This window comes from Salmo trutta, chromosome 15 (genome assembly GCF_901001165.1).
Source record: "Salmo trutta chromosome 15, fSalTru1.1, whole genome shotgun sequence".
In the NCBI taxonomy this organism is placed as follows: domain Eukaryota; kingdom Metazoa; phylum Chordata; class Actinopteri; order Salmoniformes; family Salmonidae; genus Salmo; species Salmo trutta.
In genome coordinates, this window is record NC_042971.1 from 11960109 (window position 1) to 11988045 (window position 27937).

Here is a 27937-nt window from a genome sequence, read left to right on the forward strand (position 1 = left end):
TGCGAACGCCAATATACCATAGAATAAGCAAAAGAAGCGGTGGCAGCAGAAGACTCGATCCATGGTGGAAATTCCATCGTTTCAACCGTTAACTCGGGAGAAGCCGAGTTAAAATGGTTGATATTCGACCGGAGAAGCATCCTCAAACTCATTTTAACGTCGTGAACGTCGTTCTTGCAATGTAGGTTCTTTGTTTATCCGTGGGTCAATGTTGATAAAGCGAACTTGGCTACTCAGCTAGCTTGCTAGCTAACCTGGGTTGTTTTGACTCTCGAGGGGCTAGCTAGCTAGCCAAGTACCTAGCATTAGCTAGTTAGCGACACAATACATGCAGTTCTGCGACAAGGCGTAGCTAGCTAGCAATGTTTCTAGCCAGCTGTTGCTAGATGAATTTAAATCGTGAGCAGCTGTTGATCTCGTGCTTTATTTTTTTTAGCTTGCTAAACTATGCATGGTGGTTGTTTCCATTATTAAAAACATCAGGTAACGTTATTGCTAACGTTACATTGATGTAGGCGGGTCATCAATGCAGTTTTTCGCCCGTCCCGACTCTGCTCATCTGCGTTGCTAACATACGTGATGCATAGCTAGTTAGCTAAACCACTGACTTTTAGCATGTTGTCTCGTTTTACGACCCTACAAATGTAGGTAGTTGTAGTTTGGTGCATTTTGGAATATGAGATTGAGAGAATGTGACAATTCATCACCCTTCTTGCAGGGCACAACTAATTACGGTAAGCTAGCCGCTGCTAACGTTCGTTTGGCGAGGTTACTAAAGTTCATGTCATAAACGCTCGGAGCCCAACAAGCGTTTAATATAGTGTAACTAGCTAGATATCGGGCTAGACTTGAATAGCTGTGCTAACTTAACCCTCAACATAACGTGATCCGGTGCCTGTATAACCATAGTTTACACCATTTCGGTTATGTAAGCATAATGCGAATTGGTCTTGTTAGCTAACGTTACGTTTCCAGTCATCATGGGCATTAATGTGATGTACCTAGAAAATTGTACGCTTGGTACAGTGGACCTGTATGTTTCATAATTGCATGTTCAAAAGGCCATCTGAAAATGAGGGCCAGGGGGATGGGATCTCAGAGGTCGTACGAATCAGTTCTATATGTAATTCAATGGATGGGATATCCACTCCATCAGTGTCTGCCTGCAAATGGAGGACCGCACAGCCTCTCTCAGACCCTTAACAGAATGTGTAGGATTGCAGGAAATGACTCTAAATCAAAAGTATCCTCGCTGTCAAGGGGGGAGAAAACAACATTTTAACTTAGGGCTCTCAAAAGGCTAGGACTGGCTCTTACTGCATAAACCACTGCGGCCTGCTTGAGTTTCCGTGTGGCCCCCACCCTCAACAAAGTTTCCCATCCCTCTTATAGGGTGTCCACCCACTCTGCCCAGAGTGGGTGAAAATGCACGTTGGTGATAAAATGTCACCTTATGTTATAAAATAAATGTTTCCAAGACAAATATGATTATTCGTGTTCAGTGGGGTCTCTCTCTAACGTTTCGTTAACATTCTATCCAAGAAGTTGGATTCCGTAATCTAATACATCCGACGAGCTCTGACGTAGCAGTGCAGGTTTCTCGTAACAACTTTTGAGTATTTTGCATTTTGTGGTCATCGTCTTCAAAGTAAAATTAGCATGACGAGCTGAATTAAATGTAAAAGGTTTTGGAGGAAAAAAAGCTTGGTATACGCCAGTGGAGGCTGCTGAGGGGAGGACGGCTGGAACGTAGGGAATGGAATGGCATCAAACCCATAAAACCATGTGTTTGATGTTGATACCGTTCCACTTATTCCATTCCATCCATTACCAAGTGCCCGTCCTCCCAAATTAAGGTGCTACTAACCTCCTGTGGTATGTGCTCTGTTGACATTTCAGAGATATGCTTGTTTTTGTGAGAAATCTTTGAAAAATAACAATTTTTAAAAATTAATATGAAAAGGATATACTAAAATATGAAAAGACGTCATGTCTCAATATCAATCTTATTGTTTAATGTCCTGCGATTCGAGAAGAAGGATGAGTTCAACGGGAAAGTGAACATGTTAGGTAGCCAGTAGCCTTAATTCTTGTGCAGAATCCAGCCTAGCTGGTGTGATTTTATTTAATTTTTTTCACTGTTTCTCTGGCCTCTATTGATTTAGTCACCTTAATTCCGTCTATCCTACAAGGGTTAAAAACACCAATAATTTTTGAACGGATTATGATAGAGACATGAGGTTTGAACCTTTGGTTTTCTTTGTAGGATTATCTACACAATTAACATAATTTTACCCATTGGTTAAAAACTGCATTTTTGATTGGGGGCTAGTTATTAGCATGTTTTTCACATGGTCGGTTAAGTATAACCAACCTGTCTTACAGATCATGTGAAAGGGCAAAGGCAAGCATCATGACCATACACTAACTCACTCATCAATATGGCATGAATGCTTACAGTATTTCAGGTCGATGCAGGTACAAGTTGGGATGCTTGGCTGTGTGGCAAATAGATACAATTCCACTCTTAAACGAAGCAATGTATTTTTTTTATGTCAGCTAATTACTTTTACTACGTCTTCGATCGACATACTTTTTTTTTTTTTTTTTTTCATTTTGAATAGGACATCCAGCGCCTTGTTACGTTATGGTCCCATGACACACATTTAATCTTGCATTATGGAAATTGCCCTAGAAAGTCCGATCCAGAGATCATTTTATTGCTGTTTTGCATGTCTGTAACTCTTTTACCATGTAACTGTTACTGGACGTCTGTTTGGATTATCTCTATTTTCATTATGAGATATTGCATCAAATGGTATAGGGATGTTAATGGGTATCCATTAATCGGTTAGCTGCCGAAAATACATTTGACCGGTCATGGTGTCTGGTCTATAGGTTAATTTGCATAATGTAGTGGAATTAAATGAAGCGGAATAGCCTATCACCTGTCAGACAGCGTGAGACCCCCTCAGAAAGCTGCTACTGGAGTGAAACGTGCTTTTATAAGCCCAGTCGGTGCGCATGGATGCAATAAAAGAGGTCAGTGGAACGCAAACCGTAGGGAATAGAAGGATGCTGTATTTTTATTTTATTTAACTAGGCAAGTCAGTTAAGAACAAATTCTTATTTACAATGACGGTTTGGCTCACATTCAACAAATCTGATCTAACCAAGTGAATATTTGTCCAATCCGTCATGATTGACGTATTGTAACAGGCCCACAATGTGGTTACTAAAGTTAGATTTTGAAATATATTTGGCTGTTTTTGCTGCATAACATGTAGAAGTTGTCCTTTTTCAGGTTTAGAAGAAGTGACTGCTGAATGCCGTTCATATAAGCTGGTAGTATAGTTAGCATACAGAAATCGGTAGTGTGGTAGTCAGTCATTTTGAACTGTAATGCAGTTGATTGATGACGATAACATCAACCTTTATTGTGGTTGACATCCATACAAGCATTATACTTAAGGCACGAGTGGGTGTGGTATATTGGCCATAAACTACAAACCCATGACGTGCCTTATAGCTATTATAAACCGGTTACGTTTATTATAACAGTAAAAGCAAATGTTTCATCATACCTGTGGTATACAGTCTGGCTGAAAGCTGTGGTATATCAATCAGAATTCAGGGCTTGAACCACCCAGTTTATGGTCCTATTTTTTTTACCTCAACATATACTGAACAAAAATATAAACGCAACAATTTCAACAATTTTACTGAGTTACAGTTCATATAGGGAAGTCAGTCAGTTGAAATGAATTTGTTTGGCCCTAATCTATGGATTTCACATGACTGGGCAAGGGTGCAGCCATGTGTGGGCCTGGGAGGGAATAGGTCCACCCAGTTGGGAGCCAGGCCCACCCACTGGAGAGCGAGGCCCAGCCAATCGGAATAAGTTTTTCCCCACAAAAGGGCTTTATTACAAACAGAAATACTCATCAGCACCCCCCCAGACGCAGGTGGATAAGCCAGATGTGAAGGTCCTGGGATGGCGTGGTTACACGTGATCTGCTGTTGTGAGGCCGGTTGGCTGTACTGCCAAATTCTCTAAAATTATGGTGGCTAATGGTAGAGAAATTAACATTAAATTCTCTGGCAACAGCTCTGGTGGACTATTCCTACAGTCATCATGCCAATTGCACACTCCCTCAACTTGAGACATCTGTGGTGTTGTCAAAACTGCCCATTTTAGTGGCCTTTTGTCCACATCACAAGGTGCACCTGTGTAATCATGCTGTTTAATCTGCTTCTTGATATGCCACGCCTGTCATGTGTATGGATTATCTTGGCAAAGGAGAAATGCTCACTAACGGGGATAGAAACAAAATTGTGCTCCAAATTTGAGAGAAATAAGCTTTTTGTGCATATGGAACATTTCTGGGATCTTTTATTTCAGCTCATGAAACACATGGGAGCAACACTTTACATGTTGCATTTTATATTTTTGTTCAGTATAGTTTGAAATACACAAACAATAGCCAAAATTAGGCAAATTTTGTTGGGGGGGCAATGAGGAGACTCGTGATCTTTCCCCCACGGAATCTTTCCCACATGCGTTTCCATGGTATTTCCATTGTTTTGGTCGAGGTCCATTGACCTCTTTACCTAATCTATTGCGCAACAAATAATTCTAAATGCAATCGAGTGTTAACTGTTTTTATGGCCACAATTTTAAAAAGTTATCAGTCTTGCCATAGATTTTCAAGTAGATTTAAGTCAAAACTGTAACTTGGCCTCTCAGGAACATTCACTGTCTTCTTGGTAAGCAACTCCAGTGTAGATTTGGCCTTGTGTTTTAGGTTATTGTCCTGCTGAAAGGTGAATTCATCTCCCAGTGTCTGGTGGAAAGCAGACTGAACCAGGTTCTCCTCTAGGATTTTGCCAGAGGTTAGCTCTTCTGTCATTTATTTTATCCTAAAAAAAATCCACAGTCCTGAACGATTGCAAGGATACCCATAACATGGTACAGCCACCACTAGCTTGAAATTATAGAGCGTGGTACTCTGTAATGTGTATGGAGCTAATCCAATACGACACCATTTTTATTTATTTTTTTCGGTACAAAAAGTTAATTGCTTTGCCACATTTTTAGCATTTTTACTTTAGTGCCTTGTTGCAAACAGGATGCATGTTTTGGAATATTTTTATTCTGTACAAGCGTTCTTCTTTTCACTCTGTCATTTAAGGTTAGTATTGTGGAGTAACTACAATGCTGTTGATCCATCCTCAGTTTTCTCCTATCACAGCCATTAAACGTTGTAACTGTTTTAAAGGCACCAATGACCTCATGGGGAAATCCCTGAGCACTTTCCTTCCTGTCCGTCAACTGAGTTAGGAAGGACGCCTGTATCTTTGTAGTGACGACTGGGTGTGTTGATACACCATCCAAAGTGTAATGAATAACTTCACCATACACCAAAGGATATTCAATGTCTGCTTAGATTGAGGCATTGGAAAACCTCCCAGGTCTTTGTGGTTGAATCTGTGTTTGAAATTCACCGCTCAACTGAGGAACCTTACAGATATTTTTATTAGGCGATGTAGTCATTCAAAAATTATGTTTAACACTTATTGCACACAGTGAGTTCATGCAGATATTTTTTTTATTTAACTAGTTCAGCCAGTTCCAAACAAATTCTTATTTACAATGACGACCTACCCCGGCCTAACCCGGACATTGCTGGGCCAATTGTAAGCCGCCCTATGGGATTCCCAATCACAGCCGGTTGTGATACAGCCTGAAATCGAACCAGGGTCTGTAGTGACACCTCTGGCACTGAGATGCAGTGCCTTAGACCGCTGCGCCACTTGGGAGCCCATGTGACTTGTTAAGCAAAGTTTTACTCCTGAACTTATTTTATGCTTGCCATAACAAAGGGGTTGAATACTTATTGACTCAAGACATTTCAGCTTTTAATAATGTTGTATTATTTGTAAAAAAAAATCAAAGCATCATTCCACTTTGACATTATGCCGGGGTGGCAGGTAGCCTAGTGGTTAGAGCGTTGGACTAGTGACCGAAAGGTTGCAAGATCAAATCCCTAAGCTGACAAGGTAAAAATCTGTCGTTCTGCCCCAAAACAGGGCAGTTATTAACCCACTGTTCCTAGGCCGTCATTGAAAATAAGATTTTTTTTCCTTAAGTGACTTGCCTAGTTAAATATATATATTTTTTTTTAAATATGGTATTGTGTGTAGGCCAGTGACACATCTACATTTAATCCATTTTAAATTCAGCCTGTAACACAACAAAATGTGGAAAAAGGGAAGTGTGAGTACTTTCTGAAGACACTGTATATTAGTAGGCTATATGTAAAGGCCACATTAAATTGAGAATAGTCTGATGGGTGAGAATATTATCAAGTGCTTGTCAAATTATAAATCAGAGACTGATGAAGTGTGTGCAGCCTGCGCAAGAAACAGAGCAGAGCGCATGGCTTTCATGCAACTTTTTTTCAAATTCTCATTTGTTTTTCATGCAGCCTTAGCCTATATGTATTTATTTATAATAGATTCTAAGGTTTGTATCACAACCAAAGTTGCATAAATAACTCTAAATTAACCATATAGGAGGACCTGTTTCAAATGGTCACTTTGTTAACCACTAAACACAGAATAGCCGCATGTATAGCCCTTGTAAATCGTTTGGGGAACAATATCAATTGTATTCTTACTAGAAATCTATACTAGAAATCTTGTCTGCTAAATGAACTAGTGTAGCCCACAGCTGTATGGCATAGCCAGAGCAGGGCCTAACAAGGAAGACTCAGAATATGCTATTATGTTCTTCTGAAATAGACTACATTTTCTTCATATGTTTGTGTGCATTTTACATTTACTGTACTTTTCACTGCATTTGATACATTCAATAACATGATAAGAATAATTCCTTAACATGTGAGACAAGTAAATGGTTTGAGTGATAGGACTAACTGGTGTCTCCAAGAGGTCACACACCTGTCCAAAGTGTGCACAGTTCCTAAGCAATTTCAATGCACATTTGACTTAAAGACGAGTCTTCAGCTATACGATAGCCTAGCTGTGCCATTAAGGAACTAGTGTAATCACACTTTTAGTTGTTTTGTTTGGAACACAGCCCTGCATTCCGGCCATCAAACAATTACAGTTTTTTTTTTTTTTACACAATCAAAAAAACGTGGCCATTTTAAATCGCTTTCTGGGTCATGTGGGCATCATTTGAAAGCTTGTTCTATTGCCAACATGACTAGCTAAGTTATAAAATACGATCTTACAGTGTTCGACTTTCACAAGTCTATTCAGAGATACGGATTGTAATTTGTGCATTCAGGTGTGTGTGTTCTGTTGTGAATTTTCATCACAATAGACAAACCGGGCTCATTTTGTTCAGAACAACCCAGGGTATGACGCCGTGTCATCTTGTAAATGTACATCAAAAACGTTGACACTGTACATGACATGCGTTTTATGATATGGAAATGCGAAGTACACATTTGGACTCTCGGGTGTTTGGCTGCTTGTATGACATCAAAGTGGTATTTATTATAATCCTCAACGTCTTTCAAAATACATAGTCCTCTTAATTTACAGCATTTCCCTAACTCGGGACAACAAAAAGTGACGTAGTTGCCCAATTAGCAGGAACGATGGGGGCAACTTCTTGTCGCGTGCGGTGCTCATGTTCAGCACGGCTATCCGTCTTCCCATACAGCGCTGTCAAGCTCAGAGCCAGAGCTCTGACATCATGTATAGCATGTTACTGTACAGCCACTGCTTTCCAATTCAGGCGATTATCAGTGCCAAAATCGGCCATTTTCAACCCGTATGTATATGGGTACTTGGCCCTGATTTGTACTGTAAAAATAAAAAATAGCAATTTTTATAGTGAAAGTGTAACTCCTTTACCGGGGGACCTTGCCGTGCAGCTACTGTTTGTTATAATTATTCAGCTGCTCAATCACTTTAACCCTGATTACACAACTGTAACCAGTATCGCTTTCATTGATTGGTATGGATATTGACCTTTATATTATATTAGGGCTGAGAATTGCCAGGGACCTCACGATACAATATTATCACGATGCACTGATACGATATCTATTCCGATTCTCACTATTCTTTATGTATTGCAATTCCATATTACAATTTGATTTTCCAAGCATTTTGCTCACTATATGTCTGCTGCAGAGAGATGAGAGAGCATGAGAAAATGAGTTTTGATCAGTCATAGAAATTAAAAGCACTGAAACCACGTTGGCTGACTATTTAAAAAGGAGAACAAGCTATAGGATGAAAAATACCGGTGTTTTGTCGCAGGTACAGCAAATTTAGCACTAGCTAACATTATGTAGCAAAAAAGAAAAATGGTAAAGTATCTAAACTCAGCAAAAAAAGAAACGTCCTCACTGTCAACTGTGTTTATTTTCAGCAAACTTAACACGTGTAAATATTTGTATGAACATAACAAGATTCAACAACTGAGACATAAACTGAACAAGTTCCACAGACATGTGACTAACAGAAATGGAATAATGTGTCCCTGAACAAAGGTGGCCACCATCTGCATTAAGTACTGCAGTGCACCTCCTCATGGACTGCACCAGATTTGCCAGTTCTTGCTGTGAGATGTTACCCCACTCTTCCACCAATGCACCTGCAAGTTCCCGGACATTTCTGGGGGGAATGGCCCTTGCCCTCACTCTCCGATCCAACAGGTCCCAGTTGTGCTCAATGGGATTGAGATCCGGGCTCTTTTCTGGCCATGGCAGAACACTGACATTCCTGTCTTGCAGGAAATCACACACAGAATGAGCAGTATGGCTGGTGACATTGTCATGCTGGAGGGTCATGTCAGGATGAGCCTGCAGGAAGGGTACCACATGAGGGAGGAGGATGTCTTCAATGTAACGCACAGCGTTGAGAATACCTGCAATGACAACAAGCTCACTCCGATGATGCTGTGACACACCGCCCCAGACCATGACGGACCCTCCACCTCCAAATCGATCCCGCTCCAGAGTACAGGCCTCGGTGTAACGCTCATTCCTTCGACGATAAACGCGAATCCGACCATCACTCCTGGTGAGACAAAACCGCGACTCGTCAGTGAAGAGCACTTTTTGCCAGTCTTGTCTGGTCCAGCGACAGTGGGTTTGTGCCTATAAGCGACGTTGTTGCTGGTGATGTCTGGTGAGGACCTGCCTTACAACAGGCCTACAAGCCCTCAGTCCAGCCTCTCTCAGCCTATTGCAGACAGTCTGAGCACTGATGGAGGGATTGTGCGTTCCTGGTGTAACTTGGGCAGTTGTTGTTGCCATCCTGTACCTGTCCCGCAGGTGTGATGTTCAAATGTACCGATCCTGTGCAGGTGTTGTTACACCTGGTCTGCCACTGCGAGGATGATCAGCTGTCCGTCCTGTCTCCCTGTAGTGCTGTCTTCGGCGTCTCACAGTACGGACATTGCAATTTATTGCCCTGGCCACATCTGCAGTCCTCATGTCTCCTTGCAGCATGCCTAAGGCACGATCACGCAGATGAGCAGGGACCCTGGGCATCTTTCTTTTGGTGTTTTTCAGAGTCAGTAGAAAGGCCTCTTTAGTGTCCTAAGTTTTCATAACTGTGTCCTTAATTGCCTACCGTCTGTAAGCTGTTAGTGTCTTAACGACCGTTCCACAGGTGCATGTTCATTAATTGTTTGTGGTTCATTGAACAAGCATGGGAAATAGTGTTTAAACCCTTTACAGTGAAGATCTGTGAAGTTATTTGGATTTTTACGAATTATCTTTGAAAGACAGGGTCCTGAAAAGGGGACGTTTCTTTTTTTCTTTTTTTTATATAATATAGTCCAAAAATAATCACTTACTGTATCGATTCCTCCTTCCCATCACTATTGTGTATATTCTTGTGTATTTATTTTATTCTCATGTACTTTTTTTATTTCTCGTATTTATTTTATGACTGATTTTGATTTAACCTATGAAGCTCTGAAAAAACAGCTAGTTGCATAAAACAAATGTATATTTTGCCCGTTTTTTTTTTGGTTTGCGTGCTTTCATTTTAAAGCACCTCAGACGACTGACTTTTTGCTCCCTCTCTCCTCCCTATCTTTCTGTCTCCCTGTCCAGTCATATTAGTGTGTAGCTTGCCGCGTCGGAGCCATGTTGGTGAAAGACAAGCTGGAGGCGGTGCTGAACGTGGGGCTGCGTGTCCCCAGCATCATGCTGCTGGAGGTACTTTACCGCTGGGATGTCAGCTCCTTCTTCCAGAAGATCCAGAGAAGCAGTCTCAACAACAACCCTCTCTTTCAGTACAAGTACCTGGCTCTCTACCTGCACTATGTTGGTCAGTACCACCCCCCTCCCTCTTCCAGTGCTGCCCTTTGAGTGGTCATTTATAGCATTTGTACTTTTCAACAGCATATTTTGACAAAAGCATCCATCCACTTCTGAAAAATGTGAAAATTCATTTTTAAAAGCTGGTGTTTCTTTCTATATTAGCCCATATAACATTTAAAGTTGCCTCTTCACTGTTGATGTTGAGACTGGTGTTTTGCGGGTACTATTTAATGTAGCTGACAGTTGAGGACTTGTGAGGCGTCTGTTTCTCAAACTAGACACTAATGTACTTGTCCTCTTGCTCAGTTGTGCACCCGGGCCTCCCACTCCTCTTTCTATTCTGGTTAGTGCCAGATTGCGCTGTTCTGTGAAGGGAGTAGTACGCAGCGTTGTACGAGATCTTCAGTTTCTTGGCATTTTCTCACATGGAATAGCCTTCATTTCTCAGAACAAGAATAGACTGATGCGTTTCAGAAGAAAGGGCTTTGTTTCAACTGTGCTGTGATGTTTCACAAAAGTTCTGAACTTTTCTACATATTGTAACTTAAAGAAATATTTTTGCTAAGACTATTCAATTATTAATCGATTGACTATGACGTTTAAAATCACCCAGCCATGCTATTTGCAGTAAATAGCCCATATATCTTTAATGATGTTGTAATCGTCAGATTAGTTCTGTTTGCACTTTCCTTTTTGGAGTGGCCATGAAAAGCTAGAAATGGTGTAAGCCAATAGGTTATTTGGGCTGTAGTGCTGCAGTATCACTAGTGTGCCCTGACCAGGAATAACACTGCAGTTGCAGTCTGTAAAACTAGGACCCAGTTTTTCATGGTTGGGTCTCATGCATATGAATGTAATTTATGGACTACATAAGTGATAATCGAGGGGACTATGCGTTTTATGGAAAATAATGCACGATGTGGAAAGTGTGTAGCACATCATGGCACTGAACTTTCACGATGTTGCATTGTTTTCCAGAGAACGCATTGAGCCCCCGAGTTCAGTGTTAGCTTATACCTTATCATTTGAAATGTGTTCATTTTGCCGGTAATAATGTGTTTGGCATCCACTGAAGTAGCGAACAAGTTTACTAGATAGCTACAGCTGCTGCCTTGGTAACCAAACAATCAGTCTTCGCTTACTATGAAAATCAAATTAAACAATTCAACTTTTTAATTTCAAAAGCAGCTCAAACATAGGACATGTAAGAATGAACTATAGCCATTGGATTTTACGATGCTTTATAGGGAAATAATTCACGCCTTCGAATGCCCATTCAAGCCAATTAAAAACGAGTATTCAACAATGCCATGGTATAAATGCACATCATTTAAGTTCAGCTAAGCATTTTTAAACCTACGACTGTCTTGAATGGCGTTGCATTTAAATGCTTTTAGGTTTGTGGTAGATTTAGCTAAGACAGGATAAAAGCAGTGACGCAAGGATAAAGTCTGACAGTTTGTAGCCAGCGTTGACTGTAAGGGTGAACATGCTTCTCCTAAGATTTGTATTTCTAATGGCACGTCAACATGGGCACAGACAGTATTTCTGATTCAGTATGTCTATGCTCTGCTTGAGAGTGGGCCTGGCCCACTAAGAGCTCAGTGGAGGCAGGGTGTTGGCTGGGGCTTGTTTCATAATGAAATCATGGCATGGCCTGAGCTTAGACATCTGCTGCTGCAACTGTCTGCCTGCAGTCCGACACTTTTTTTTATTTTTTATTTTTTTACTTTGTCGTCATGGACCTCTGCATTTTAACACCATCCAAGACCCAAGTATTTTAATGGGACTTTCCGTGATGCTCAAGGTGGTATAATGAACCTTGAAATGTGCACAGAAGAGTTAAAGGAAAGATTCACCCATTTTGAATGCATTCACCCATCGCTCCGAGATGCACAGATACGATATAACGTTCAAAATGGGTGAATCTTTCCTTTAACCAACACCATGCACGAATTGTGTACGGTTTTGTGGTTTGCCATTGTGTGTACTTTACTAGGCATGGGGGGGTCATGTTATCAGCTGGTCAGGCTGGTGGGTAACTGTGCAGTAGGCAGATGGATAGTGTGGTCTGTGAGGGAAAAGCAGCCAGCAGGGTTGATTACTGTGACACTTATTTAGGCAGGTTAAAGGCTGTCTCCTCACTGTGTGATGGGCTAGCGCAGTGTGTCTGTCTCTCTCTGTGTGTGTGTGTGTGGGAGGGGGTGGGGGCTGGCCCGTGCAGGGAGTAGGAGAACGAAGTCATCCCCCCCATCCAAGAAGCCTTTCTCTTCCCAGGGGAAAGGAGTGGACGAGGCACAGGCCATGATAACCAGCTCACAGGCCTCGACTATAATGCAGTCACTAGATATGCTAATCATCAACGGGAAGGAATTACATATTACTTTGAGATTTCTTTTTTTTTTAACAAATTTTTGATAACTTTGTATTTTGTATGTATACTGTGTGTGTACACACTTTCCTTGACCTCAGTGGTCTTTTTAATGGCTTTGCATACTTGGCTGAAGTTGGTGGGTGAGACAATGAGGCTGGTATTTGCTGATGAACATACTGGGCAGCAGAGAACAGTGGACTGGACTGAACCTGTGTGTGTGTGTGTGTGTGTGTGTGTGTGTGTGTGTGTGTGTGTGTGCGCGCTGCTGATGTCTCTTGGAAAAAGACAGACCGAGGGAGAGCAGGATATTCTCTAATCTTTTATCTGTATTTCTAGGTTTCAGCAAATATCTCATGAGGCCTTACCTCATCTTGTTAGCGTTTTTCATCATTTTGGCGCTTGCTGTAGCCTATTGCTGTAGCCTATTGCTGTAGCCTATTGCTGTAGTCTTTCTCAAACTGTTTTGCTTATGGACGATTAGGGGCAGTGTATTTATACTGCCAGCACTGATGGTTATTTCACATCGGTCCACTCTTTGTCCTGTCTGCATGACTTTGTGTAGCAAATGGCTCTGGATCCATGGCTGTGGATTAACGGCTCTGTTTTATTGCTGTCTCTGCTGTTAAACAAATTCTTCTCATCCGTGTTGTTGGCTTACCTAACGCAGGCCAAGGAACAGGAGGTGCTCTGTTAATACACATTGCTGCTCCTGACCATGTGTTCCTGACTGGCCGTAGCCTCCCTCCCTCCCTCCCTCCCTCCCTCCCTCGGAGGCGTGGGTTCTGAGAGTGCAGCTGCGAGCTAAGAGCAGGAGCCTCTCCAACCAAAGCACCCACACATTGTTAAACACTCTGACTCATATTCACCACTGAAGGAAGGTGCTAGGCTACTAACCAAACACGGGCTCTGTAAAGTAAGAGCTTGTACTCTGAAGATTACAGTATGGACTTCTTCTTTCAGTCAATGTTTTATCTGGTTCTGATTGTGTTCGCGGCATATCGTCAGCAGTGCTTCCTCTCCCGTCGTACCACCGCACTTCTCTGTTTTCTGCTTTGTGATGGTTGTGACTGAGCATCCAGGCCAGAACAGAGGCTCATAGATAAGCCTATTGACAGCGGTGACGCGACGGCCTGGCCGGCTTGCAGAATATAGCTCCATCTCCTCCTCTCAGGGTTACATAAGCAGCATCCGGTGGTGGCCACAGGCTAAGGAGGGAGAGAGGGAGGGTAAAACTGCCCACACAAAGCTCTAATCTCCCGTCCCCGTCACCCTGGCTGCCTGTCACAGTGAGGCTGGCTCACCCTGACTTGGCCACACACACACACACCGCTGGCTGGGAACACTGACTCCAGTCAGGGCCCGTGGCACTTAGACTGAGAGGATCATAATCATTTTGGTTTTCATGGGAGGTAGAATCATATCAGTAGTTGTTGTCATGCCAGAATGATTCAGTCCACTGACCACTCTTTCAAGCCTCAATGGTTAACTAGCCTCCTATCCACCACTGTTGTTGTCATGCTTCCTGCCCTTTAATGATTGTTTGACCAGGTTAAGTTGCATGTTTGACACACACACACACACACGCGCACTGTCTGTGCGCAGGATGGTGGAGAGGGCGTGTTAGCTGTCTGCTAATGGAATCCCCAGGATGGATTGGCTGGGTGGATCTGTTGCACGCTGGGTCCAGGTCGGCCAATCGAGTCCCTGGCGTTTTGGTGCCTGATGATTTGTCTAGAGGAGAATCTCAATGACATACTCCTCGTATCCTCTCCCCTCGCTGCCGACCTCTGACCCCCCCCCCCCCCCCCCCCCATCTAATGGGTTTTGAGAAGTAGGTGAAGAGAGCGAGGACACGAGGAGTATGCAGTTGAGACTTTCCCGAGGACCGTTTTCTGCTGACTCCACTAAACCAGGCAGGCCACGCTCAACCAAGATGGCGGAGGGCAGGCAGGATTATTGGTTTCACTGTCCTTGTGATAATAGAACTCCTCTGAGATGATTGGAATAACAGTTTTCGGATTATTCAAGAAGTGAATGCCAGTTAAACGGTAGTGGACGTCCGTGTTAATAAACTATTCCTTAATATGTGTGAGACCGACAGCAGCTGAAGCAGGCACATATATTTTTGTCCCTTTAAAAAAAAAAAAAAAAAAATGCCTTGTTTGTGCATTGTTCCACTTCACGTACTGTACTGTACAGACCCCTCTCCTTCCCTCTGTGATTCACTGTCCCGACTGACTGTCTCTGCTGTGTGTCAGGTTACATCCTCAGCCTGGTGCTCCTGACTCTGCCTCGTCAGCACCTGGTGAAGCTCTACCTGTACGTACTCACTGCCCTGCTGCTCTTCGCCGGACACCAAGTCTCCAGGTGAGAGAGAGAGAGAGACACACTACAGGAACTATAGCTAAAATAATCATTGACCTGTCAACTTGTTAGCTAGGAGCTACGTGTATTCGGAAGATCATTTTAAAGGCCGTTAAGTGTTGCGATTTGAAGTTCTGTTTTGTAGTTGTTCCATAAAACAGTTACCGGTATTACAGTAGTGACTTTCTGACCATATTATGATTCTATAGTCTCCGGACTATTGGTGGCTGCTACTGGCCTTGATTGTGCGTAACTCTTGTTGAATTCTCTGAGGCGTGGTTCTGTGTTTATCCAGCGAGGACGGAAGACAGCAGGTGGGACTGCAAGAGCTGAGCTCTGACTGTCTTGTCTTCCTGTTTTAGGGATTATGTCCGCAGTGAGCTGGACTCCGGGTACGAGGGACCGCTCTACCTGGAGGCGCTGTCCATGAACCGTTTCTCCACCGCCCTCATAGGTAACTAACTAAACGCAGTCCCACCTTCAGCACCACCCTCACAGGCAACTACAGTGCCTTCAGAAAGTATTCACACCCCTAGACTTTTTCCAAATTTTGTTGTTACAGCCTGAATATAAAATTGATTAAATTGAGATTGTTTGTTTTGTCACTGGCCTAGAAACACTATACCCCATAATGTCAAAGTGGAATTATGTTTTTAGAAATGTTTACAAATGCATATGAAAAGCTGAAATGTCTTGAGTTTGAGTATTCAACTCCTTTATGGCAAGCCTTAAGTTCAGAAGTAAATATTTCCTTAACAAGTCACATAGTAAGTTGCATAGACTCACTCTGTGTGCAATAATAGTGTTTTAACATGATTTTTGAATGACTACCTCATCTCTGTACCCCACACATACAATTATCTGTAAGGTCACTCACTACAAAGATACAGGCGTCCTTCCTAACTCAGTTGCCGTTGAAGGAGGAAACCGCTCATGGAATTTTAAACAACAAATTGACAGTGAAAAGGAAGGAAGGCTGTATAGAATAGAAATATTCCAAAACATGCATCCTGTTAGCAGCAAGGCATTAAAGTAATACTGCAAAACAAAAATGGCAAAGCAATTCACTTTTTGTCCTGAATACAAAGTATTATGTTTGTGGTAAATCCAATACAACACATTACCGAGTACCACTCTCCATATTTTCAAGCATAGTGGTGGCTGCATTATGTTATGGGTATGCTTGTAATCATTAAGGACTGGGGAGTTTTTCAGAATAAAAAAAAAACGGAATAGAGCGAAGCACAGGCAAAATCCTATAGGAGAATCTGGTTCTGCTTTCCACCAGACACTGGGAGATTAATTCAGATTTCAGCAGGACAACAACCTAAAACACAATGCCAAATCTACACTGGAGTTGCTTACCAAGAAGACAGTGAATGTACCTTGACTTAAATCTACTTGAAAAATATATGACAAGACCTGAAAACAATTGTCTAGCAATGATCAACCACCAATTTGACAGAGCTTGAAGAATTGTGGGGAAAAATTATGGGCAAATGTTGCACAATCCATAATTATATAATTACCCAGAAGGAATCGGCTATAATCGCTGCCGCAGGTGCTTCTACTTAGTATTAACTCAGCGGTGTGAAAACTTCTGTAGATGAGATTTCTGTATTTCATATTCAATAAATTAGCTACAATTACTAAAAACATGTTTTTCACTTTGTCATTATGGGGTATTGTGTGTAGATATGAGAAAATAATACATTTTATCCATTTTGAATTCAGGCTGTAAGACAACAAAATGTGGAATACGTCCAGGGGAATGAGTACTTTCTGAAGGCACTGTAACTAAACACAGTCCCACCTTCACTACCAACCTCATAGTTAACTCACTAAACAATCCCACTGGGCCACAGTCTTACAGGTCCTGTACCAGCCTCTTACACCCTCACACTTCTAATACCCCACTTTCCGAGAATCTATGAGTCACTCTGTAGTCGCCCTGAAGTCTGCTTTTACGCGTTAACATGGGGATTGTACACTTCTTCACTCGCATTATTTAAAAAATATATATAATTCTACATCCTTTTATCAATCCGACGCCTATCTTTGTCTCTGTCTGCTCTGTTTTTTTTCTCTCCCTGTCTTTCCATTGTTCAATTCTAATGGTCTTCTGAGTGCTCGAGCTAGTTTTATTCGCCCTAGAACCTTTTCAGACAAAGGAAAAGGCCGTGTTCCTTCGCTTCATCCGATCTGGCAGAAGGTAGGCGGCTGAGGAGAGAGGGGAGGTTGGCAGTGGGTGCTGTATAATCTGACGATCTGAGGCGCCGTTTGCCGCAGAGCTCCTCGCTCTCTCTCGCTGCCAAAGGTGCTTCTACAGAGCGAGAGAGTGAGTGACCACAGTCTCCAGTACAAAAGGAGCGTACACAACTCAGACAGGCCTGTCTTTCCCCGCGCTCTTGCTTCCTATTTCCTGCTCACTCATTGACGTATTTCTTGTTGTGCTGCTTGTCGTAAGAGTGTCAGGTGTTCTGTAGTGCGACTAGTGTCTGTCAGGTTTTATGTTACCGAGGTGTGGGTTCTGCCTCTTCTGAAAATACAGCCGGCCCACAAATAGTGTTAGCTTCAGAGCTCAGTGAAAACCTGAAAGTCCAAAAGAGGAAGAAGTGAGAAATGAGTGTCATCGTGAATAGGAAGCCTTCCTGTGAAATGACTGGCATTTACGCAATGATCTGTTTCAGATGCTGAGAAGATTCATCCTTCTCTGTTACTAAACACTGCTACTTTGACCATTTGAAAACAGGAGCACCCTTAGACGTCTTCCAGTGATAAAAAAACAAAAACACTTTTACTGTTGAAAAGTGATATCCCAAGAATAAATACAGTAAAGTACACATACTCAAGAAAAAAAATAAAAATTGCAACAATATTGTGTTTTTAGACACCATTGCAAACTTCAAGGGGATCCGGGATGTCATCGGCCTCCCCCCTTGCTTGAGGAACGATAGAGGAGCAATAGAGAACAAAAGAGGAAAGCCCCACCACTTGTGTTATGTCATGACTTACCTGGACCACCAATTTTATTGGTCACATACACATGGTTAGCAGATGTTAATGCGAGTGTAGCGAAATGCTTGTTCTTCTAGTTCTGACAGTGCAGTAATATCTAACAAGTAATCCAACAGTTCCCCAACAACTACCTAATGCACACAAATCTAAAGGGGTGAATGAGAATATGTACATGAGGATGAGCGATGGCCGAGCGGCATAGGTAAGTTGCAATAGATGGTATAAAATACAGTATATACATATGGTATGAGTAATGTAAGATATGTAAACGTTATTAAAGTGGCATTATTTAGTGCATTGTATAAAGTGACTAGTGATCCATTTATTAAAGTGGCCAGTGATTGGGTCTCAATGTAGGCAGCAGCCTCTCTGAGTTAGTGATTGATGTTTAGCAGTCTGATGACCTTGAGATAGAAGCTGTTTTTCAGTCTCTCGGTCCTAGCTTTGATGCACCTGTACTGACCTCGCCTTCTGGATGATAGCGGGGTGAACAGGCAGTGGCTCGGGTGGTTAATGTCCTTGATGATCTTTTTGGCCTTCCTGTGACATCAGGTGCTGTAGGTGTCATGGAGGGAAGGTAGTTTTCCCCCGGTGATGCGTTGTGCAGACTGCACCACCCTCTGGAGAGCCTTGCGGTTGAGGACGGTGCAGTTGCCGTACCAGGCAGTGATACAGCCCGACAGGATGCTCTCGATTGTGCATCTGTAAAAGTTTGTCAGGGTTTTGGGTGACAAGCCACATTTCTTCAGCCTCCTGAGGTTGAAGAGGTGCTGTTACGCCATCTTCACTACACTGTCTGTGTGAGTGGATCATTTCAGTTTGTCTGTGATGTGTACGCCAAGGAACTTAAAACTTTCCACCTTCTCCACTGCTGGCCCTTCAATGTGGATAGGGGGGTGCTCCCTCTGCTGTTTGCTGAAGTCCACGATCATCTCCTTTGTTTTGTTGACGTTGAGTGAGAGGTTGTTTTCCTGACACCACCCTCCGAGTGCCCTCAACTCTCTGTAGGCTGTCTAGTCGTTGATAATCAAGCCCACTACTGTTGTGTCGTCTGCAAACTTGATGATTTGAGTTGGAGGCGTGCGTGGCCACGCAGTTGTGGGTGAACAGGGAGTACAGGAGGGGGGTGAGCAAACACCCTTGTGGGGCCCCAGTGTTGAGGGTCAGCGAAGTGGAGATGTTGTTTCCTACCTCCACCAGCTGGGGGTGGGATGTGCCTTTTTGTTAAGTAAATCAGGTGTTAAATGAGGTGAAAAGGAGACTGGTGTGTCACTTTAAGTAACGCTTTCCCTAACATTTTACAAAGAGGGAGGGACTGATCAATGATTCCCTTTGGCACGGTGTGCTGACTTGGCTTGGGACAGTTGTTGAACTTTGGCCTTTTTAGGTTCAATCACATAAGTACTTGTTACTTTTCTCTGAAAGACATGTGGGATAAGCTGTCATAGCCAAGTGTTTGGGTAAGGCTACTCTCGATGCACATTCAGCCATGAGTTCTGTACTGCACAGTTGCTTTCTAGGGACACTCGAGTCTTCACACACTCTCTGCAGGCGGGTCACAATGAGGGTTCATGTTTTCCCCAGTAACACAGGAGAGCAGTAGGCAGGGACCTCTTGGCCTAGTCCCTAGAGTGTTGGGGAACATGCTGCCTCTCTGTGCTGTCGTCACCAGCCTCGGGGACGTCACACTCCAGCTCCTGGAGCCAGACTGGATCTGACGTTATGGCTTCACTATGTCTCATTCCATCTCGCATTTCTCTCTCGTGTGATGACACGTCTCTGAGCTTTCTAGTGCAGTCGCATGCTATAGCACTGTGTCATCAGAGTTAACATGGGGCGCGTAGCGGTAAAGATGCACGTGCTCCGGGCCTCAATGAGCTTTCGAGGTGCATCCCCCCCCCCTTATTTGTCCTCGAGGGCGTCGCACATTTTGACTTCTTAAGTCAGATCTTGGAACACCCGCCCTTTTAAGATTCAGCTGTTCCGTGTTACTACACAGTTCAGATACGGTGTGTGTTCCTACAGACCGGGCGTTCACCCGCAGTGTGTTAACCCCATCCCTCCTGTGTCCCTGCCTCTCTCTCTCTCTCCAGCTCAGCTGGTGGTGTGCACCCTGTGCTCCTGCGTCATGCAGACCAAGAGGATCTGGCTGTTCTCTGCTCACCTGCTCCCCCTGGTGGCGCGCCTCTGCCTGGTCCCCCTGGAGACCATCGTCTTCATTAACCGCTTCGCCATGATCTTCACGGGCCTCGAGGTCATCTACTTCCTGGCCTCCAACCTGCTGGTGCCCTACAACCTGGCCAAGACCGCCTACAGGGAGCTGGTGCAGGTAAAAGAGTCTACGTGGCACTGAATTATTTCCACGCCGGCTAAGTGTTTGCTGGCTCTAGACTGGAGGAGATTGTCACTTTTCTTTCACACACAAGACTGTAAATCTATCAGTTTGCTGCGGTCATTTTTTTTTATTTCTCATCGCTAACAATGTCTGTGGCATCCTCTCTTCCATGTCCTCCTGTGCCCAGGTGGTGGAGGTGTATGGGCTGCTGGCTCTGGGGATGTCCCTGTGGAACCAGCTGGTTCTGCCCGTCCTCTTCATGTGCTTCTGGCTGGTGCTGTTTGCCCTGCAGATCTACACCTACTTCAGTAGCCGCGACAAGCCCACCTCCAGAGAGAGGTTGCTCTTCCTCTTCCTCACCAGGTGGGACAGGGCACTGCTTCCTAGAACACTAGAAACCCTTTTCCCTTCTCTCGTTGAATCCAAGAAGTTGGAAACCCAAGTCGACCTGTTTTGCCTGAACTTTTGCACAACACAACATTATGTAATCTGAAATTGTACAATTTCAGTCCTTTATTATGGCTGTTTGTCGTAATCAAAGAGAATGTGACGTGCCATCTATTACAAATACATGCATGATCTCTGAATTGGTTTTAGTGAGTTTTCTTACTGTCCCCTTCTCTCCCTTTCCCCTCAGTATTGCAGAGTGCTGCAGCACCCCCTACTCCCTGCTGGGCCTGGTCTTCACCGTGTCCTTTGTGGCGCTGGGCGTCCTCACCCTCTGCAAGTTCTACCTGCAGGGCTACCGGGCCTTCATGAATGACAACACCATGCATCGGTCAGTCAGCCGCATTCTCATCCCGCCCATTTTATGTTGTGATTTTATGCCCGTTAAGTGTGTTATTTGACCCATAGCTTGAACAATGAGGAACCTTTATTTTTATTTTATTTATTTTTTAATTTTTGGTCTGAAAGCACCACATTATTTATGAATCTCTTTCTCTCTCTCTCTCTCTCTCTTTTCCCCGCTCTGTCTCTCGCCATCTCAGGGGAATGACGGAGGGCATCACGCTACTGATCCTGGCTGTGCAGACGGGTCTGATTGAGCTGCAGGTCATCCACCGAGCCTTCCTCCTCAGTATCATCCTCTTCATCGTGGTGGCCTCCATCCTGCAGTCCATGCTGGAGATAGCTGACCCTATCGTACTGGCTCTGGGGGCCTCACGGGACAAGTAAGACACTCCAGGCTGAGTTGGAAATGTCTCATTACTTTGACCAGGGCCTAGGGTTGTGCGGTATCCAGATGGTCATTTTGTTTCTGTACCATACCGGGGTATTACCAAATATGAACACAAGGGGTGCTATTACTATTTAATATATATATATATATATATATATATATATATATATACTGCTCAAAAAAAATAAAGGGAACACTTAAACAACACAATGTAACTCCAAGTCAATCACACTTCTGTGAAATCAAACTGTCCACTTAGGAAGCAACACTGATTGACAATAAATTTCACATGCTGTTGTGCAAATGGAATAAACAACAGGTGGAAATTATAGGCAATTAGCAAGACACCCCCAATAAAGGAGTGGTTCTGCAGGTGGTGACCACAGACCACTTCTCAGTTCCTATGCTTCCTGGCTGATGTTTTGGTCACTTTTGAATGCTGGCGGTGCTTTCACTCTAGTGGTAGCATGAGACGGAGTCTACAACCCACACAAGTGGCTCAGGTAGTGCAGCTCATCCAGGATGGCACATCAATGCGAGCTGTGGCAAGAAGGTTTGCTGTGTCTGTCAGCGTAGTGTCCAGAGCATGGAGGCGCTACCAGGAGACAGGCCAGTACATCAGGAGACGTGGAGGAGGCCGTAGGAGGGCAACAACCCAGCAGCAGGACCGCTACCTCCGCCTTTGTGCAAGGAGGAGCAGAAGGAGCACTGCCAGAGTCCTGCAAATGACCTCCAGCAGGCCACAAATGTGCATGTGTCTGCTCAAACGGTCAGAAATAGACTCCATGAGGGTGGTATGAGGGCCCGACGTCCACAGGTGGGGGTTGTGCTTACAGCCCAACACCGTGCAGGACGTTTGGCATTTGCCAGAGAACACCAAGATTGGCAAATTCGCCACTGGCGCCCTGTGCTCTTCACAGATGAAAGCAGGTTCACACTGACCACATGTGACAGACGTGACAGTCTGGAGACGCTGTGGAGAACGTTCTGCTGCCTGCAACATCCTCCAGCATGACCGGTTTGGCGGTGGGTCAGTCATGGTGTGGGGTGGCATTTCTTTGGGGGGCCGCACAGCCCTCCATGTGCTCGCCAGAGGTAGCCTGACTGCCATTAGGTACCGAGATAAGATCCTCAGACCCCTTGTGAGACCATATGCTGGTGCGGTTGGCCATGGGTTCCTCCTAATGCAAGACAATGCTAGACCTCATGTGGCTGGAGTGTGTCAGCAGTTCCTGCAAGAGGAAGGCATTGATGCTATGGACTGGCCCGCCCGTTCCCCAGACCTGAATCCAATTGAGCACATCTGGGACATCATGTCTCGCTCCATCCACCAACGCCACGTTGCACCACAGACTGTCCAGGAGTTGGCGGATGCTTTAGTCCAGGTCTGGGAGGAGATCCCTCAGGAGACCATCCGCCACCTCATCAGGAGCATGCCCAGGCGTTGTAGGGAGGTCATACAGGCACGTGGAGGCCACACACACTACTGAGCCTCATTTTGACTTGTTTTAAGGACATTACATCAAAGTTGGATCAGCCTGTAGTGTTGTTTTCCACTTTAATTTTGAGTGTGACTCCAAATCCAGACCTCCATGGGTTGATAAATTGGATTTCCATTGATTATTTTTGTGTGATTTTGTTGTCAGCACATTCAACTATGTAAAGAAAAAAGTATTTAATAAGATTATTTCATTCATTCAGATCTAGGATGTGTTGTTTAAGTGTTCCCTTTATTTTTTTGAGCAGTGTGTGTGTGTGTGTATATATATATAAATATATATACGTACGTACGTATATATATATATACGTACGTACGTATATATATATATACGTACGTACGTATATATATATATATACGTACGTACGTACATATATATACGTACGTACATACATACATACATACATACATACATACATACATACATACATACATACATACATACAGTATATTTTACAAAAATAAGCACAATTTAGTCAACAGGCATCTTGATCCAGGAGGGGATTGAATGTCTCTGCTGTAACCAAGAAGCTTGATCTAGCCACTCAACTAGCAAGTTAGCAAACCAAATGCATAGCTGAAGACCTGAGCTGAATATAAATGGATTTGTTATAACTTATAAGCGGTGGCGCAGCATGCACCCCCGCGAGGGTATTGAAAATAATATACGTTATATCGCCCAAGCCTATCAGGGCCCATAGTGTCATCCACAGCGAGAATGAAAAAGATCAGTAGCATAATATAAAAAGGCCTCTCACTTCACATGGAAGTCCCGTGCAAAATGCCATAACTACATGATTCAGTTCAACACAACTACATGATTCAGTTCAACACAACTTTATTACGCCACTCAGAGGCGTTGTCCTAGTAAAAGCTCTGTCGGTTGTCGCTCTGTTCAGGAGCCTGTGGAAGCACTTCCGGGCCGTGAGCCTGTGCCTGTTCCTGCTGGTCTTCCCAGCCTACATGGCCTACATGATCTGCCAGTTCTTCCACATGGACTTCTGGCTCCTCATCATCATCTCCTCCAGCATCCTCACCTCACTGCAGGTACACACACACACACCTCAAGCTCTGTTGCCATGGACACACACACACACACACGCTGTAATCTGTCCAATTCAAGAGTTCCTTTTAGCCACTGGTGCACTGGATCCTTTGCCAGTTTGTTTGCAGTAATGACATAAGAACATGTCAGCAATGTTTCATATGTAAGGCTTTTCCGTTAGTGCTGAGATGTATTGCACAGGTCCGTGATGGTGATGTGACGGGCACGGTAAGGACTGTAAGCTCCCGTATCTGTGCCTGCTATTCCCTGGCCACCTGTGAGTATATATTCCCTGTGAAATATGGAAAACCCTGTGGGGGTTTCAGCAACCCACCATCTCAGATTGTTCTGAAATGGTTTCTGTAGTAGAAACCTATAAGATCAGCATTCCAGCAACATTATTTTGTTGAAATGTGGTTCTGGTGCATTGACTATCTCTAATAGAAAAAAGGAAGGCCGCAAACCTACTTTTGTTCTATATATTACCTGTGATCCTAACCTTTGACCCCCAACTGCTTGCCCCAACGTGAGAGTGACTTCTAGTGTCAAAACAAGTGAAACAAAGCACCCACACTCAATGTCCTTCTCCCCTAGGTGCTGGGCACCCTGCTAATCTACATCCTGTTCATGGTGGAGGAGGTCCGTAAGGAGCCCGTACAGAACATGGACGACGTCATCTACTACGTGAACGGGACCTACCGGCTGCTGGAGTTCCTGGTGGCGCTCGTGGTGGTGGCCTACGGCGTGTCTGAGACGGTGTTCGGGGAGTGGACGGTGATGGGCTCCACCATCATCTTCATCCACTCCTACTACAACGTGTGGCTGCGCGCCCAGCTGGGCTGGCAGAGCTTCCTGATGCGCCGAGACGCCGTCAACAAGATCAAGAGCCTGCCCACTGCTTCCGACCTGCAGCTGGAGCAGTACAATGACATCTGTGCCATCTGCTATCAGGTGACGGAGTGTGTGTCCGGTGTGTGTCCGGTGTGTGTACGTTAAGAAAAGTGTGAGTGCATGCTGTTTGAGAGGGCACCATTATTGTTCTGATAAATGTGTTTTATAGCCCTCTTCTGGTATGAAGGGGACAATGCGGCTAGAGGGGATATGAAATGGGTTCTGACTAGGGTTGTAAAATTCTGGTAACTTCCTCAAAATTCCCAGGTTTTCCAGAAATCCTGGTTGAGGTATTCCAGATTTTTTTGCTTATTCCCTGCTGATTCCGGCAATCCTCCAACCGGGTTTTTTGGAAAACTTGGGAATTTTGGGAAAGTTACCTAAACATTTAAAAAGAAAAATGATAGTTTAGTTTGAATAAGGATGTGTACTGGGATATACTTCCACTTATCAGAAAAGCATCATCAGGCATTGTAGTGGGCTCTTCTGTGGTTGTCCGTAGTCCTTCAGTAGTTAACCAGTATTCTGTCTCCCTTTCCAGGACATGAAGTCTGCCGTCATCACCCCCTGCAGTCACTTCTTCCACGCTGGCTGCCTCAAGAAGTGGCTCTACGTACAGGAGACCTGCCCCCTCTGCCACAAACAGCTGAAGAGCCAATCACAGCCCGCCAATGCCACCGCTGCACCCGCCCAGGACATTCTTCCAGCCAATCCCAACCCAGCAGAGGCTGGGCAAGGAGAGCTAGTGGCTAGTGTGGCTGAAGGGAACAAAACGGTGACTCAGAACGGTGTTCCTGTTGAAGAGAGCCAAGCCAGATCCTCTTCCTCCCATGCTAACCCTGACCCAGAGCCTGAGGGCCAGGCAGAGGAGGCAGGTCCATCACAGGGCTCAGGGGAGTCATGTCTCAGGCATCGCCAGCCCCAGCAGTCTGCCTCCTGCCCTGAAGCAGCATCATCCACAGCATGTGCAGCTGACCTCCAGTTAGAACTACAACGGTCTGCCAGCCCCTGCTGCCTCTGAGCCTCGCTCATGCACCCCTCCTCACACACAGCTAAAGACTATTCATCCTCAAGCGGCTAAGACGTACGACTTCGCCATGACAGGTTAACTGTTGGACTTTCCCTATTGCCACTATCCAACACCTTCCCCTTAACAAACGTATCTATTTGTTGCCTGTTACTTAAAGTATGGTCTTAAATGTCATTCATTAACATTTCATGGTTAATTCATTTCATTCAAGTACATTTCATGGTTATTAATCCTACAGGATTTCATATATGAAATCGGACAGACTTGAGTGACGCCATACTGAACCTCCATATAATTTCACTGAGAAATCTGCATCGATTTCTCTCACTTGGCATCAAAATAAGTAAGTAGCCTTGCATGAGCCTTGGCTTGTGCTAGCCGAACGGCTCATAGGAGCAGGAGCCCATCTCCAATTTCTGTAGCGTGAGGCAGGTTGATGTACAGCTACACCCCCTGGACAGGACGCTAGTCTATCGCAGGGCTTTAACCTCAATCGATCTCTTAAAACTCTTTGAGTGCCAAGCAGAGACTCATTGGTGTTCCCGTTTTTAATCTTTAGTGTATGACTCGGGCCGGGGATCGAACTCACAACCTTCCAATCTCAGGGTGGGCACTAACAACAAGACCACTGAGTTGGATGAACAACAATTTGACCGTTGACAGCTATTTGACAGTTGACAGTCATTATACTGTACCATCTATCTAGCGTAAGACAAACAGTCAAAGTATAACATTTGAGATTTCATTAACGCTCATTCAACATATTTCACACACCTTTTCCCCTCTTCAGGTCACTTAACGTTAGCTCACTATTTTGCCACTCCCAAGTGTTTTCCCTCCTTCCGACCCTGGTTGGGCCTCGCCGACCCTCTCCTGGCCTTGTGGCCCACCCTCCCTCACCTTGTTCTGCTTGATGATTGGTTACACAACAACCTTACCAAGTAAGGGCTCAGGGTGGGAAAGGCGCTGTGGAGGTCGGAGACACACTCACCGGATGTGTGCTTGACGTTCATATACTGAAGAGGACAGACAGAGGCACTTGATGTAGAAGCTTTATACGCACGCTTAGGCTTGCACGCTGTCACCATCTGGTGGCTGTAGGAACTTTTATTTTCATGATATGTAGCCCACGTGTTATGACATTTGCACTAATGTCATTTATAGCGACGTTCCAAATTTGTTTTTTGTCAGGTACTAAATATTTTTGGTTTGTACGAGGAAAGACCTATAAATGTGTGTGTGTATATATAACCGTTCATATATTATATGAAAAGGACTTTTGATATGCCTGCCATACAGTGTAAAAGCTGCACCGCCCAATATGAAGTGATCTGAGGCTTGTGTGAACACTTCAGTGCCCTCTGTAGGTATAGGTGTGAAGGGTTGAAGGTCACAGATTGAGAGAGGTGTCAGCACTGAATTTACCTTCAACAGTATTTTTGGGGCATTTGTTACAGTTTTGAGAATGAATACATGTTATGTATGATCAAACTTGTAAATGCTCCATTTCAATTAATTTGTAGCGAGTCGGTGGCTTTAGCACATTTTCTTGAAGGTAAATTGTGAGAAGCGGCTGAGTGTGAATAGTATTTTACATACATCATGATATTGACATTTGAAGAGGACTTCTTTTAGCATTTGAAATGCTTTCCTGTTTGGGATTTTGTTTCTTTGTGTTGAAGACCTACAATTTAATTCTGTTTCGATTAGTTTTTTTTCCTTTCTTATTTTGGTTTTTTTTTTATACAAGAAGAACGACATGCTCTGTGAATGCTGAATTCCAGTCAAGTTTCTGTATTGTTTGGTGAGAAATTTGCCAGGTGTCGCCTTTATTGTACAAAACTGAATGTCAAATAAATTCCACCATCCAATTTTAACCTGCA

General features: G+C 44.0%; 1 protein-coding gene across 1 annotated transcript; it reads left to right on the top strand.

The window, feature by feature from the left end:
* The first annotated feature begins 9 nt into the window (after window positions 1-9).
* LOC115148493 (RING finger protein 145) lies at window positions 10-27937 on the top strand. Its single transcript, XM_029690419.1, has 11 exons — window positions 10-181; window positions 10110-10326; window positions 14952-15060; window positions 15420-15511; window positions 20169-20404; window positions 20598-20773; window positions 21048-21188; window positions 21400-21582; window positions 23988-24135; window positions 24728-25084; window positions 25566-27937. Exons 2-11 carry the CDS (start codon window positions 10143-10145, stop codon window positions 26043-26045), a joined length of 2106 nt encoding a protein of 701 aa, XP_029546279.1. The 5' UTR covers window positions 10-181; window positions 10110-10142; the 3' UTR covers window positions 26046-27937.

What these genes read in the sequence shown, in the direction of transcription:
- LOC115148493 (XM_029690419.1), top strand. Translation starts at nt 10,143, where the DNA reads ATGTTGGTGAAAGACAAGCTGGAGGCGGTGCTGAACGTGGGGCTGCGT. An exon ending in GCATCCTCACCTCACTGCAG is followed by an intron (nt 24,136 to 24,727) that starts GTACACACACAC and finishes CTTCTCCCCTAG; the next exon opens with GTGCTGGGCACCCTGCTAAT. An exon ending in TCTGTGCCATCTGCTATCAG is followed by an intron (nt 25,085 to 25,565) that starts GTGACGGAGTGT and finishes CTCCCTTTCCAG; the next exon opens with GACATGAAGTCTGCCGTCAT.